Below are 16,250 nucleotides of genomic sequence, written 5' to 3' on the forward strand. Positions count from 1 at the left end.
CGTTGCCTCTTCGACGAAAATGCAGACCTTCTCCTTCGATGCCCTAATCTTAGGGTTTCCCATTGCAAAAGGGAGTCAAATGTTGTAGCGGACCGGGCTGCGAAAGCCCATGGAGCTAACTGCTATCTACCAACTGGGTTCTTTTTCCACCTTCGTTTATGCGAGATCTTTTGTATGCTGACTATATGCATGATGTAATTTCTCAGCTTAATATATTAGTTACTTTTTCGACCAAAAAAAAAAAAAAAAAAGATATCCTGGTAAAAGTATTACTTCAATGTAGAAATCCCAATTTTGAAAGATTGATCGAGTCATTTTTATCAAATCACATTTCATTTTTTTTCCTTTAAAATATGTAATAAATGTATTCATATACATGGGGCCACGGTTCACGGATTGACGGTTCTCAAGGTCTCCAGCTCTCTAGTTAATTCGAATTGGTTTCCTTTATATACGAAGAAGGGTTTGGCTTTATTTAATAGGGTTTCTTACATAGATGGTTAATACCATGAAAACTCTTAAACTGATACATTAGTGACAAATTTATTTCTATTAATTTTCGTTAAATTTTACCATTATACCGTTGAGTTGGATGACACTTGATAGTTGACAAATGTACAAATTTGAGGTTTTATCATTTGTTTGTCACATATATACCAGATAATATAATTTAACGTAAACTTACCGAAAGTAAATTTATCACAAATTGATCAATTTGAGATTTTTGGTGGTCAAAAGATTCATATAGGATAAATTTATTACAGGTATATTAATTTGTGATTTTTAATGATTAAAAAAATAGTCTAAGGTAAATTTGTTATAAATATACCGGTTTAAGGGTTTTTTGTAATATTTTGCCTTATATATATTCAATGGAATGACAATCAATTTTTTTTTAAAATATACATTTATTTCAAAAGCATAATATTACATTTTTTTTCTAATTTGGGGATCTATTTTTAAGGCGTTTCGCCTACAAATGCGATTTTTGAGAGAGAAAGAAGCTTGCTTGGGAAAGGCAAGAAAAACAACAAAGACAAGAGAGACTTCAAATAAGAGAGATTTTCAATTCAAACGAGCTAAAATTTCAAGGGTGAGAGCTTAGCGAGAATTTGCCATGCTTGGAAATGATCAAATTGAAGCTTATTTTAAAGTAAAATGAAATGATTCATAGTGGGAAATGAGCGGAAGGGCACCCAAAAAGTTGGACAAGGCCCAAAAAGTTATGTGCAAGGGTTTAGGTACACACAACCGGGCCAAAATGACCACCCCACCCTCAAACACATCAATGGAAAATTCTTTACAGCCCGTTTGATATATCTGCGGCTGAACTGTAATTGTGCCATAAAGTGTCGTAGTACATATCTTAAAGTCGCAACAATTCGAATATGGATAAGATGGTTTCTCGGAAGATGCCGTGAATTATTGTAACTTTGGATAGGCTGTACTTGTTGAGGTGTTTACAAGAACATTTTCAAAAGTTACGACACCCCTTTTCATGCGTGAAAAATCGAACCAAATAACCTTTTTACCTGAACAAGAACATGGAGACTTACATTGACAAAATGATGCTGTTTTTTACATCTTGCTACTCTATAAAAAGCGAGTGTATCATTACCCTTTACCAAAAAAAAAAAAAAAAAAAAAAAAAAAGCGAGTGTAGGGTCTTGAATCAACAAAAGATAAACCTCATGTTTCATTTTTGAATGTTTAAAAACGAAAAATTTCGACATGGAAACCATCGTCTCGTTTTGCCTCAAAGACCAACTGGGGGCTACATGCAATTGGTAGAGGTTAAGGAGTTCAAACTCAAACCTTATGGCGAGGAAAAGAAGAGAATTGCTTATCGCACTTTTCCTTTTCTTGGGCATGTCATGTCGAGAGAGAGAGATCTGCTTAGAAACCGAAAGGTTCCGCCGCCACTCTCGACCGCGCATTGTCCAACAATTCCCCGAAGTAAGGATCTCCGATCTTGCTCCTGATATCGTCGGTCTTGACTTGTTCATGTACTGAGGGAATTTGGAGGTGAAATGTGACCGAGGGAATTTGGAGGTGAAATGTGAGGATTTTTTAATACCTTTTTTTGGGTGAATTTCTTTTTTCATGAATTTCTTCTTTTTTGTGATTTTTTTTTTCTGGGATGAGAAATTGAAATCTGTGAAAGAGAGGAGAGAGAGAGAGAGAGATGGACGGGGTCTTGTGCACATCAATGTGGAAAGAAGAGAGGGGGCGTCTCTTGATCCGAAGCCGCCTGAAATTGATCTTTACGTGGAACTTAATTACTAATTCATTTTTTTTTTCTGGAGTGGATACTTTTTTTATTTAAGGAAAATATTCAAAAAATCCTAAGCCATGTCCACTACCAATCGATTCTCTAAATTTTATTTGTGTCATTGAAATCTCTAAGTTCGTACCAGCATGACTAAATTGCCCTCCGCCAACCAACCAAAACATGGCACCTATAACTAGAAATTGTACCGGGGTGACAAAAATTCCGGTAATGGGGTCGCGGTGAACATATAGGGATCTTTTGGTGACACAAAAAGTGTCATCACTATAGTTTATATAGTTCGCGGTGAACATATAGAGATCTTTTGGTGACACAAAAAGTATCGGCGCCATAATTTATATAGTTTACTGTTTTTGGTGATATAAAAAAAGTTTGGATATTTATATACCAGTAAGTGTAGTTTAAGTTTAAATGGTATCAAACCCATCAATTTACATCACAAGAAAATGGCCAAATTATGAAAAGATTGAAAGGACTTCTTCACATAATAGTGAATAAAGATGACAATATAGAGCTGCCCTATGAAGACTCGGTTCATTTGGGAAAAGTGTTAAGAAAAGTCCTAATTCTACTATATTGATGCCGATTTAGTTCTAAATATTTTAATTATGCCAATTTAGTCATAAACCTTTAAATCAATTCAAACCTATTAGCTAATTTTGGTTAGTGGATATCGGTTGGCTTATATAACACAACTAGTATTGACATAGACATTCTTAATACTATTTTAATAATTTTGGAATTTTTGGAATTATTGAATTTTTTTTACTCTTCTTTCTAGTGGCCGGTGAGGATTGGTCTCACTTAAGCAAGGTTGGCCCTTGCAGCCACACAAGCAGCATCAGCCTTATTGGGGCAAAAGCAAGTGCTAGCGAGACTACTGTCACCTAGGCAATGAGATTTGGCAAGGTCAAGCGTTGCCTAGTTGGGCGTCACTTGACCAGTGTCGCCAGATTTAATTTCAAATGCTCTAGTTTTAAGTATGATGTTTGCCCACCATCGCCAACAGTGCAAGGAGAACACGCCATGTTCATTAAGCAGGTGAAGAGGATATAGGCACGAAAGGGACGTGACATGCCAAAGGAAAATGGGATAAGAACCAGAAAATAAAAGTAATAAAATAAAAATTTTGGTCAACAAATACATATGACTGCCATATCTGGTGGAACATTTCTTTCTGCCATCTTTATCGCTGTTTTTTTTTTTTTTTTTGAATTTCCATTATTAAATTGGATGACCAGTTTTCTTACTTTCAAAATAAAATAAAATAATGACTCTAGTTAATTTTTTTCTTGCCCTGAGGTTTAAGTATATTATTAAGAATATCAAGAAGCAACTTATTCATTCTAATGTGCTGAAACATAAGTCGGAAATAAGAATTATTGCTAGGGGACTCCCTAATCTTGACGACATGGATTGGCCTGTGATAAAGTATCATGAGATTCCTCTTCTCTCCAAAAGTGGAGTTATCACCTATGTAGCACCGACACGCGACACGCGACACGCGACACGCAACACGACACGCGACACGTCATTTCTCAAAAAATATAGAATTCCGACACGTTCCGACACGTTAAATATTAAATAAATATTTTCATATAAAAATGCATAAATAACTAAATAATAATATTAAAAAGAGCCTAGAATTAATCTATACTAAAAACAATAATCCTACATTTGTTAATATCATATCAAAAGTGGAAAGGAAATAAAAATAGAGAAAAATCATATCAAAACCGATATGCCCTTCAGGTTTTCAATTTTGATGCCACTTACTTCATAGATGACTTATTCAAAATAGAGCGCTCAATACATAAAAATGACAAAAATCAGTCCGTTCACTCAAGGTAAATCCTACTTGGTGCAGAGCAGCAAATAAGAACTCTTCCCATTTGAAATCATTTTTATAATGCCTAGCAAATTCAACTCCGCCTTAATCTCTGGATCATTGTTAGGTTTCAGAATTTCCCTTACTCTTGTCCGTGTATCCTTCTACCATAATTGCAAGCAACAATTCAGCAATCCCAGTTCTCCTAATAAGCATCAATGTAATACTCGGATTCGACACAATGCGTAAATTGTTAATACAAAATATACAAATAAGAAGCGCCTCGCCTAGCCCCTTCACCTCCAACAGCTACTTCCCATGAAGACTGAAGAGAAGAGTCCAGAGTCTCCACTCTCCACTCTCCAGACCCCGTGCGTGATTGAAGTTTAGCTTTTATTTTTATATTTTTTATATTTTTTTCATATATTTATATTTAGACCCCAGAAGTTTTGAAAATTTATAAAAATAACCCCGTGCGTGTCGGAGTCACGTGTCGGAATTTCTGACTCGCGTGTCGGAGCGTGTCGGAAATAGTTGACCGCGTGTCGGTTTTTCCGACTCGCGTTGACCGCGTGTCGGAGCGTGTCGGAACGTGTCGGAGCGTGTCGGACACGACACGAAGGGTCCCGGAGAGTGTCCGTGCTTCATAGGTTATCACCTTATGGGGTTCGTCCGCCTCCTCCGTTATCGATCAACAACTTGTTCTCACTTCGAAAGAAAATAATAATAAAATAAAATCAAGAAAATTCAATAAAATGTGTTCCACATTTCACATTCTAGGTTTGGCCATAGGACTAGGTACCAATGTTGGGAATATGCATTTCTCCTTGTATTATCCAGCCTTTTATCATCTCTCTATTTTTCAATTATAGATGGCGATATAATTCAACATTATAGGAGGCTCACGGTCCACCAAAATAAAAATTTTTATCACGCGAAGGAGAATCCGCCACTCACCCTTATGTGAAATTTTAAGGTAAATTTGTCATAAATATACCTGTTTTCTGTGATATTTTCCCTTATATATATTCAATAGAATGATGATCTATTTTTTTTAAATATACATTTATTTCAAAAGCATAATAACATTTTTTTTTTCTAATTTGGGGATCTACTTTTAAAGCGTTCCGCCTACAAATGCGATTTTTGAGAGAGCGAGAGAAGCTTGCTCAGGAAAGGCAAGAAAAACAGCAAACACAAGAGAGACTTCAAATAAGAGAGATTTTCAATTCAAACGAGCTAAAATTTCAAGGGTGAGAGCTTAGAGAGAACTTGCCATGCTTGGAAATTATCAAATTGAAGCTTATTTTATAGTTAAAGGAAATGATTCATAGTGGGAAATGAGGTGAAGGGCACCCAAAAAGTTGGACAAGGCCCAAAAAGTTATGTGCAAGGGTTTAGGTACACACAACCTGGCCAAAATGACCACCCCACTCTCAAACACATCGATGGAAAATTCCTTACAGCCCCGTTTAATATATCTATGGCTGAACTGTAATTGTGCCATGAAGTGTTGTAGTACATATCTTAAAGTTGCAACGATTCGAATTTGGATAAGATGGTTTCTCGAAAGATGCTTTGAACTATTGTAGCTTTGGATAGGCTGTACTTGTTGAGGTGTTTACAAGAATATTTTCAAAAGTTACAGCACCCCTTTTCATGCGTGGAAAAACCGAACCAAATAACCTTTTTACCTGAACAAGAACATGGAGACTTACATTGACAAAACGATGCTATTTCTACATCTTGCTACTCTATAAAAAGCGAGTGTAGGGTCTTGAATCAACAAAAGATAAACCTCATGTTTCATTTTTGAATGTTTAAAAACAAAAAATTTCGACGTGGAAACCAAAAAAAAATTTCGACATGGAAACCATCGTCTAGTTTCGCCTCAAAGACCAACCGGGAGCTACATGCAATTGGTAGAGGTTAAGTAGTCCAACTCAAACCTTAAGGCGAGGAAAAGAAGAGAATTGCTTATCGCACTTTTCCTTTTCTTGGGCATGTCATGTCGAGAGAGAGATCTGCTTAGAAACCGAGAGGTTCCGCCGCCATTTTCGACCGCGCATTGTTCATTTATGGCCTTCCAACCATTCCCCGAAGTGAGGATCTTGCTCCTGATATCGTCGGTCGTCGCCCTTGACTTGTTCATGTACTGAGGAGAAATTTGGAGGTGAAATGTGAGGATTTTTTTAAATATCTTTTTTATGAATTTTTTTTTGTTTCGTGAATCTTCTTCTCTCTTTCTTTTCTTTTTGGGATGAGAAACTTGAGAGAAGATGAGAGAGAGAGAGAGAGAGAGAGAGATGGACGGGGTCTTGTGCACATCAATGTGGAAAGAAGAGAGAGGCGTCGCTTGATCCGAAGCCGCCTGAAATTGATCTTTACGTGGAACTTAATTACTAATTCATTCTTTTTTCTGGAGTGGATACTTATTTTGTTTTTTTTTTATTTAAGGAAAATATTCAAAAAAATCCTAAACCATGTACGCTGCCTACCGTTTCTCTAAATTCTCTTTGTCATTGGAATCTCCAAGTTTGTACCAGCATGACTAAATTGCCGTCTGCCGACCAACCAAAACATGGTGCCGATAACTAGAAATTGTACCGGGGTGACAAAAATTCCGGTATTGGGGTCGTGGTGAACATATAGGGATCTTTTGGTGACACAAAAAGTATCGGCGCCATAGTTTATATAGTTTACCCTTTTTTGTGATATAAAAAATGTTTGGATATTTATATAATAATAGGCATAGTTTAAGTTTAAACAGTATCAAATCCATCAATTTACATCACAAGAAAATGGCCAAATTATGAAAAATTGAAAGCACTTCTTCACATAATGGTGAATAAAGATGACAATATAGAGCCGCTTATGAAGACTCGATTTAGAACTAAATCGGCATCAATGTAGTAGTCCTATTAGCTAATTTTGGTTATTACTGATGTGGGTATCGGTTGGCTTATATAACACAACTAGTATTAACATAGACATTCTTAATATTATATTAATAATTTTGGAATTTTTGAAATTGTTGAATTTTTATTTTACTCTTCTTTCTAGTGGCCGGCAAGGATTGGCCTCATTTAAGCAAGGTTGGCCCTTGCAGCCACAGGCGGCATTGGCCTTGTTGGGGCAAAGGCAAGTGCTGGCGAGACCACTATCACTTAGGCGACGAGATCTGGCGAGGTCAAGCATTGCCTAGGTGGGCGTCACTTGGGCAGGGGTCAGTGTCACCAGATTTAATTTCAAATGCTCTAGTTGTAAGTATGAGGTTTGCCCATCATCGCCAGCAGTGCAAGGAGAACACGCCATGTTCATTAAGCAGGTGAAGAGGATATAGGCACGAAAGGGACGTGACATGCCAAAGGAAAATGGGATAAGAACCAGAAAAAAAAGTAATAAAATAAAAATTTTGGTCAACAAATACATATGACTGCCATATCTAGTGGAAGATTTCTTTCTGCCATCTTTATCGCTGTTTTTTTTTTTTTTTTTTTGAATTTCCATTATTAAATTGGATGATCAGTTATCTTATTTTCGAAAATAAAAATAAAAATAATGACTCTAGTTAATTTTTCCTTGCCCTGAGGTTTAAGTATATTATTAAGAATATCAAGAAGCAACTTATTCATTTTAATGTGCCAAAACATAAGTCGGAAGTAACAATTATTGCTACAGGACTCCCTAGTATTGACGACATGGATTGGCCCCGTGATAAAGTATCATGAGATTCCTCCTTTTCTCTCCAAAATCAGAGTTATCACCTTATGGAGTTCGTCCGCCTCCTCCGTTATCAATCGACAACTTGTTCTCACTTCGAAAGGAAAAATAATAAAATAAAATCAAGAAAATTTAATAAAATGTGTTCCACATTTCACATTCTAGGAGTGGCCATAGGACTAGGTACCAATGCTGGGAATATACATTTTTCCTTGCACTATCCAGCCTTTTATTATCTCTCTATTTTTCGATTATAGATGGTGACATAATTCAACATTGAGGCTTATGGTCCACCAAAATAAAAAAAATTTATCATGCGAAAGAAAATCTCGCTGTTCGCCCTTATATAAAATTGCCACAACATGGGATAGATGATGAATCGACTTTATCGTGCCCTATGTGTGATCCATGTCTTTTCAAAGACACGCATTGCATGCATGCGTTCGATCCAATTAACTAAATAATTGACGAATTTAATCTGTGCCGAATTAACTAATCGTTTAAGCAACATGCGTGAATCCAAATGTCGGAAGCACCTAAACAAGCTAGGACGAATCCAAGTTCAACATGCATAAACAATCAATACACCTCATGTATAATGAACCACGACGTATTAGTCGAACAACGGGGAATGAATTTAATCATTACGAGTCAAAGAACGTGCAAATCTAATTAACGTGTGAATCCTTTTTTTTTTTTTTTTTTAAATCCTAATTCAACCCAAGAAGTTTATGCAATTGTTGCAGTTCATAATTTCCTGGCAGAAGTGTAGAAATCCCGATTTCGAAAGATTGACGGAGTCGATTTTATTAAATCAAATTTCATTTTTTTCCTTTATAAAAGTATTCGCATGCATGAGGTCTCGCTTCACAAATTGACGGTTCTCAAGGTCTCCAGTTCTCCAGTTGTCCAGTTTATCTCCTCTCTATATGAGAAGGGTTCAGCTTTTTTAATAAGGTTTCTAAAATATTACATATAATATTCAACAGAATGACCACCTATTTTTTATTAAAAAAATAGAAATTTATTTGAAAAGCATAACAACGTTTATTTCTTATTCGGGGATCTATTTTTAAATCGTTTCACCTACTCTGGAAAGGCAAGAAAAACAACAAAGACAAGAGAGACTTCAAATAAGAGGGATTTTCAATTCAAACGAGCTAAAATTTCAAGGGTGAGAGCTTAGAGAGAACTTGCCATGCTTGGAAATGATCAAACTGAAGCTTATTTTTATAGGAAAATGAAACGATTAATAGTGGGAAATGAGGTGAAGGGCACCCAAAACGATGGACAAGACCCAAAAAGTTATGTGCAAGGGTTTAGATACACAAAACTGGGCCGAAACGACCACTCCACCCTCAACCGCATTGATGGAGAAATCCTTAGAACCCGTTTGGTATATCTACGATTGCCCTATAATTGTGCCGTGAAGTGTTGTAGTACACATTTTAAAGTCGCAACACCTCAAAGTTAGATGAGATGGCTTCTCGAAAGATGCTATGAATTGTTGTAGCTTTGGATATAGGCCGTACTTGTTGAGATATTTACAAAAACACTTTGAAAGTTACAACACCCATTTTCGCAGCTGAAACTGTTGCGTGAAAAGCTGAACCAAATAGCCTCCTACCTCAACAAGAATATGGAGACAGAAATTGACAAAACGATGCTAATTTCACATGTTGCTACTCAATAAAGAGCGAGAGGAAAGTCTTAAATCAACAAAAGATAAACCTCGTGTGTCATTTTTGAATGTTTAAAAACAAAGAATTTCAACATGGAAATTATCATCTCGTTTTGCCTCAAAGACCAACTGGGAGCTATATGCAATTGGTAGAGGTTAAGGAGTTGGAACTCAAACCTAAAGGCGAGGAAAATAAGAGAATTGCTTATCCAATTAGAAAAGCGAGGAAAATAGCACAAAAGATGGCAGCAGAAAGCTTCCGCTAGATATATAAGACTCACTTTTCTTTTTCTTGGGCATGTCATGTCCAGAGAGAGACGTACTTAGAATCCGAGAGTTTCCACCGCCATTTTCGACCACCCATCAGTCATCTATGGCCTTCCAAACGCTCCCCGAAGTCTGGAACTCGCTCCCGATGTCGTCGATCGTCGCCTTCGACTTGTCCATGTGCTGAGGAGTAATTGGAATTTTCTTTTCATTTTGTGTGTTCATCTAGTGTATTATCTTAGATCATCTTCGGATTGATCGTCAGCTGACTTCGTCCTTTTTGAATGGCAAAGCCTCACCGAGCTCCTCAGTTTCTTTTCGACATGGTCTGGGCCAATTTCTTGTAATGCTGGGTTTTCATTTCGACGACGAACGTATCCGTCCACATCCTCTTCAAAGAATACTCGAAAGATAGCTGCAGGTTGCCACAGCTAGGCAATTTCCCGTTTACTAGGTATCGCGAATGGTCCGAAATTGCTCAATGTCCAAGGTATCTAACTGTCGTGTCTCTTTGGAATTTTCAAGAACTTCCTTCAGATTAAAATCATCAGAAATGCATACCCATATTTTGAAATCAAAAGTTGTTCTTTAACCTTTTCGTCGTTGTACAAGAACTTAGCAAGCATGGTTTTGCCTGAGCGTCCCTTCCTAATTATTTTGGGGGGGCATGTATTCCGAACCGGCTCAGCACACTTGCTATGATATCGAAAAAGGATCGATTTGGCCGATTTCTTCTCTTGCCATTGGAAAATCAGTTGGGGTATCAAGAGAGCTTCATGAACCGCATACAGTAAATGGCAATCATCTCTCTACTTTGGCAGAAAATCATACTGGCTATATTAAAGACCGTTCCAACAGAAAGGATCGTTCTGATTTATAAGCAATGGACCAAACATTAAGGTTTTATATGATGTGACTCGAGCATTGGTTCTTCTAGGACATAAGGCTTCATGGCTATCTTTTTGTTTTCTCACTTTCAGGGTGAAAATCGGTTTCAGCTTTGAATACATAATCATACATAATCATGAGTTCAAACCAAAATATTTGGGGGACTAGAACTGATAAAGGCTTTGAACAGATAATAAAGATATTATTGTTCTTGCAATTAGACTTCGTACTTTTATTTTCATAAGATTCAGTCTCAGGAGCTAAAGGAAAAGAAAATCCTAATCTTCCTATGGAGAAGTGAAGCAAAACAAAATTAAAAACGAGAAAAAAATGGTTTTTTTAAATGCATTATATCTAGGAAACTCCTTAAATAGTTTGGTGAAATAATCATGAAAAGAGCAACTGGAACTAATTTACTAGTAATAAGATTTGATGATAAGGCGTGATTTCATTCATTGTCCGTTTATGAAAGATAAACATTGTTCTAAGAAAATTCAAACATAGATAATTTTGCAGCCGGTCTCATACGACACAGATAGGGCATCTTCTCTATAGAGAAATTTGCAATACAAATACAAACAAATAATAGAGAAGTACACACATTCAAGTCAAAAAAGGAAAAAGAGTACAATATCAACATCCATTGTCTTCAACCTTGAAAATGAATGAGATTAACAAAGGATTGGTTAAGTGTATGTCCAAATCTTTGTGGAGATCCATGGCATGCAAATAGATCGTGGGAGTTTATCTGCGCTCAAATGAAGAAGAAGAAGAAGAAGAAGAAGAAAGAAGAAGAAGAAGAAGAAGATTGGTTAAGTGATGTCCAAATCTTTTGGAGATCTGCGCTCAAAAATAAGTTTAGTTCAAATGAAGAAGAAAAGAAAAGGAAATGAGCTTAGAATATCTATAACATAATATTACGACATTTATGGTGGTATCATGCGCATTTATCATATTTTTAACAATAGACAAGCTCCTTTGGAGCTAGGGGATGGCCCTAACAGGCCCGCCTATGGGACAAATGACCCTGAAGTCCTTCCCCTACCCTCTTTGACTTTTTTTTGATGCAAAACATTTTAAATACTTTCACAACATTTAAGGCGAGCAAGTTCGTAAATATTTGTTTCATAATTTTTTGAAATTTGATCAACATTTTAAATTTTAGCGAGAAAGCAAAAAAACACTTTTACTTTTGCTTAGTTAAGAAAATAAACATTCCTCAATTTTTTTAGCTGATGTCTTTATAGATGTTGATCGTGGGCATTTTGCATTGGCTCCCTTCGACCGTCCCACAATCCCGCAATTTGTATTAAGCCAAGTGTCTTGCCAACAAAGATTATCCAAGAGCCTTCAAAATACATTATTTGGAGTAGCAATCATTCTCATGCTATGCATTGAATTGAATTCATGGCACAAAAACATTTTTGTTGTTGTTTTATTATCCAAGTTAAAAGTTTTTTGATAGAATTATGAATTGAGTGTACAGTTTTAAGAATAACTCCAATATTAAATGCAACTTCTAATTTTTTGGTCAAATTTAAATTGGATTATAGACTTTATAAATAGAATTAGTTAATATTGATTTCCTTTTGCAATCTAATGACCTACTATTGAATGTACCTTAGTAAATATATTTTTTTACATCATTTTTCTTTTTCTAATTGTAATGCTTTACTTAAATTTTAATTCGATTGACGAATTAAGTGAATCGCTAAATTACATCTTAGAACAAAGAAGAAATAGATGAATGGTTACCTAATCCTTCGTCCATTGTACAAGTATATCATCAAGTTTGATTCGAGGAATGTGAGCGATTTTGGCCAATCCTCACCAGTTGTTGGTCGACATCTCTTGCTTAGCTCACCACAATGTTTGATGTGTAATTTTTTGAGAGCAATGAGGGACTAGATTCCTTGCGGCATAGATGATAAGTTGGGACATCGAATCAAGCGAATTAATTTGAGACAGGTATGATTGGGCAGCCATTTGGGTACAACCATGAAGCTTGAGCAATCATAGACAGCAAAAGACTCCAAAGTGCCGACGGATTTATCGAGACATTGGAGCAACTCCATCACTTGTTCGAATTTTGATATCGCTAACACATGAAGATTTGGAGGAAAGTTGGACTTGTTTTCCTGGGTCAACATGAGCTTGCAATTACCAATTACCAAGGACTCTAGGGGCAATTAATTCCACAAAAGGCAAACATATTGGTCCCACACAATCTACAATTTCCAACTTTTGAAGGCAGGTCAGTCGGCAAGTGCCTTCAAAGAAAACTTTGAGATTTTGGGATCCAGTGAGTCCCAAAAGTTGTAGATTTTCCAAGGTATTGTATTCCACTTTCTTGCAGACTCATCTGCTTTGTTGTTACGTATAATTGTCTAAGGCTGATGAGCCTCTTCATTTTTTTGGGTAAATCACCTAACGCTGAGCAACCATTGAGGTATAAGTAGAGCAAACTTTGTAGCTCACAAATGGAATCCGGAAGCTTCTTTAGTTGCTTGTTATAACCGAGAAATAACAACCTCAATTGTTTCAAGTTGCATATGGAACTTGGCAGCTCCTCAAAACTACCAAACCGCAAATCTAGGTACCGTAAGTGATGACATTTGGAGATGCATGTTCTAGCAAACTCTTTAGTAATAATTCCATAATCAACATTGAATTGAAATGTAATTGCATGGAGCCTCTTTGAAGTTGGCTTTCTTAGAAAAGGTGGGACTCCATCAAAATTTGAGATTTCCTCTAACGAATCACTAGAGAACGAAATGTACCGAACTCCCTCTGAAATCTCCACAGTATCTAAGCCAACAATAGAGCAATCATCTTGTGCCACAATCGTTGCAAGAGAATGGACTAGATCGTGCATTTTAAAAATTAATATTGATTCGAACTCCTTAACTTCTTGGATCAAAGATCTCTTCCACAACACTTTGATGGAATCAACACCAACTAGGTTTTCCGTTGTTGAACTAATGAGTCCTAAAATCATCCATAACTTAACTAACTCAATGCTGCGGATTACATATCCTCTGGGAAAAAGTGAAAATGTGGCAAAACAGCGTTTTAAGTGGGGCGGTAAATGATCATAGCTAAGTTTAAGCACCAACATAATGTCCCTTTTTCTTCCATTAACTTCCATATCTCACTATCTCTTATATGAGCCCAATACCATTCTTTGTCCTTCGTGTAAAGTAGACTCCCCATAGTTTTCACAAGGAGAGGAACTCCTTGACATTTTTTGACAATGTCATTTCCAACGTTAAGGAGATCGGGACGTGGTTGCTTTTCCTTTTGATCTAACGCCCATTTTTTGAACAAGGTCATGGAATCTTCTTGAGAAAGACCTTTTAGATAATGCGCTGGATGGGTACCCATTATAGAACCAACTTCTGAATTGCGTGTTGTCACAATTATTTTGCTTCCACTAGCTCCTTCGGTTAGCAAAGCTTTCAATTCTTCCCATCTACCGCGGTCGTTGCTCCATACATCATCCAAGACTAGTAGAAATTTCTTATCTTTGATGGTATCTCGCAAAATGGTTCGTGATTGCTGAATATCAAGATTACTCAAGCTTTGACCAGTTGCATCTTTGATGATTCCGTCGATAGTTTTTTTAAAATCAAAGTCCTCGGGCACACACACCCATAGACGCGACTTGAATTGCTCTTTCACACGGTCATCATTGTAAACTAATTTAGCTAGGGCTGTCTTGCCTATACCTCCTATTCCAACAATGGGTATCACCGAGAGGTTTTTACCATTTGGTTGCATCAATATCTCAATTATCTTTTGTTTATCACTTTCTCTTCCGACAACATCCAACTTGTTTGTGAACGAGTAAGTCATCTCTCGTGATCGCAAATGCACCACACCATTGTCAACACTCCGCTCATTAAGATCAAATCGATTCTTCTCGATGGAAATTTTAGATAATGTCTCCCTAATCTCCTTGATTTTATGACTAATTTTTGCACGGAGTATCAGTGGATTAGAGATGGAAAAGAAGCGGTGTACCTTCTTTTTGATGCCCCCGTACCGACTGATTACCCGCTTCCTTAAGACTTCACATTCGAGTTCATCAAGCACATCCTCCGCATCGTACAACACGTCTCGAACCCAGCGCAGCCACAGTTGCAGGTGGTGGTTCTTCGCCTGTTGCTCCTCAACATCTAACAAAACGGCCGTAATGGCAGTCAAGGTTTTTTTAAGCTCGTGGATCTGATCTTCAACGCAGTAAATTGCGACGGCTTCTTGGAGCGCCGGGGATGCTATCTTCCCCAGCACACCCTGTGCAATGCTGAAAAGGAGGGGTTCAGTCATGCTAAGTGATGGGGGAAATTGATGCAGGCTATTTGGTTTGAGACGAATAAGAACATGCAATGTCTTCCTCTCGTGAGTCAGTTGATATAAATGATGATGGCTTGCTTACGATTGGATGAAAGGGAGGCTCTTTCCTTACGAATGGCCTGCAAGTTAACGAGAAACATGATTTCTCCTTTTTCTTTATCTTGCTTTTCTGGGAACAATAAAGAATCCAGATTACTTCAAAGGTCCAATCTCTCGAAGTATCTGTTCTTTACTTGTGAGTGTAATTCCCCTAAAAAATGATTGTCTATGTGGCTTAGAATAGTTAGTCGATGGAAGATACTTTCATAATCACCAACAATTTATGCTTAAGCATTTTAGTTGATGGTGGAAATACTCTTTGGTCTATTCGATTTTATTAGTGATATAGACGATCATCTCCAGTTAACATAATTTTTTTCCCCACCCTTTATACGATTCTCTTGGCATTTCGTTTAAAAAAAGAATTGTGGATTAAACCGAAAGAACAAGTTCAGTTGGCATGTGAAGAAATCAACAAAAAGGGATATCTCAGTTCTCCAGCTCCATCGGTCAATTTAGAGCAAAGGCATTCAAGACTCATCATTACTTTTCTTCCATGCCAGTCAAACCAAGCAAAGAATCAAACGATAAGCATATATTAATAGCGTTGTGTATAAAGCAAAGTGGAACAAAGTGAGATACGGACAAGACCTTGTAGGGACCATGGATTGAACTCTTTTGTGAGTGTTGGTTCATCGCTTTTAACATTATTAATTAAGGGAAAAAGCCACCAAAAACCCCAAACTTTGCCTGGAGTGACAGATTTACCCCAAACTTTGTTTTATGACGTGAAAAACCCTGAAATTTGCTAACTGTGACATATTTACCCCATTAGGGATGTTTTCGTATTATTCTTTCTATTTTTTCTTTTTCTTTTTTCTTTTTTAATTTTTTCTTCTTCTCTCTTCCCTCCGCCGGACCATGGTGGAGGGAAGCCAGCGTTCGGCGAGGGCTGCCCTCGCCAACGTCAGGCGAGGGTCGCCCTTGCTTGGGCTAGCTAGGGCTCCCCTCGTCGGTGTCGGGTGAGGGAGGCCCTTGACTAGGTCGGGCGAGGGACCCGGGCGAGGGCCTCCCTCGCCCGACACCGGCGAAGGGGTGCCTCGCCGATCCGGCGAGGGCTTGGCGGGTGCCCTTGCCGACGTCGGGCGAGGGGTGCCCTCGCCGATGTCGGGCGAGGG

At 37.4% G+C, this 16,250-nt stretch overlaps 1 protein-coding gene across 1 annotated transcript; it reads right to left on the bottom strand.

Moving 5' to 3' along the window:
* Positions 1–13,749: 13,749 nt before the first annotated feature.
* Positions 13,750–15,006, bottom strand: LOC120293998 (disease resistance protein RGA2-like). The gene has a single exon (XM_039313844.1). The coding sequence runs from the start codon at positions 15,004–15,006 to the stop codon at positions 13,750–13,752; it is 1,257 nt and encodes a 418-aa protein (XP_039169778.1).
* Between the last annotated feature and the right edge of the window lie 1,244 nt (positions 15,007–16,250).

This window comes from Eucalyptus grandis, chromosome 5 (assembly GCF_016545825.1).
Source record: "Eucalyptus grandis isolate ANBG69807.140 chromosome 5, ASM1654582v1, whole genome shotgun sequence".
Classification (NCBI taxonomy): domain Eukaryota; kingdom Viridiplantae; phylum Streptophyta; class Magnoliopsida; order Myrtales; family Myrtaceae; genus Eucalyptus; species Eucalyptus grandis.

Excerpts from the sequence above, each read along its gene's own strand:
- LOC120293998 (XM_039313844.1), bottom strand. The coding sequence starts at position 15,006 with ATGACTGAACCCCTCCTTTTCAGCATTGCACAGGGTGTGCTGGGGAAG.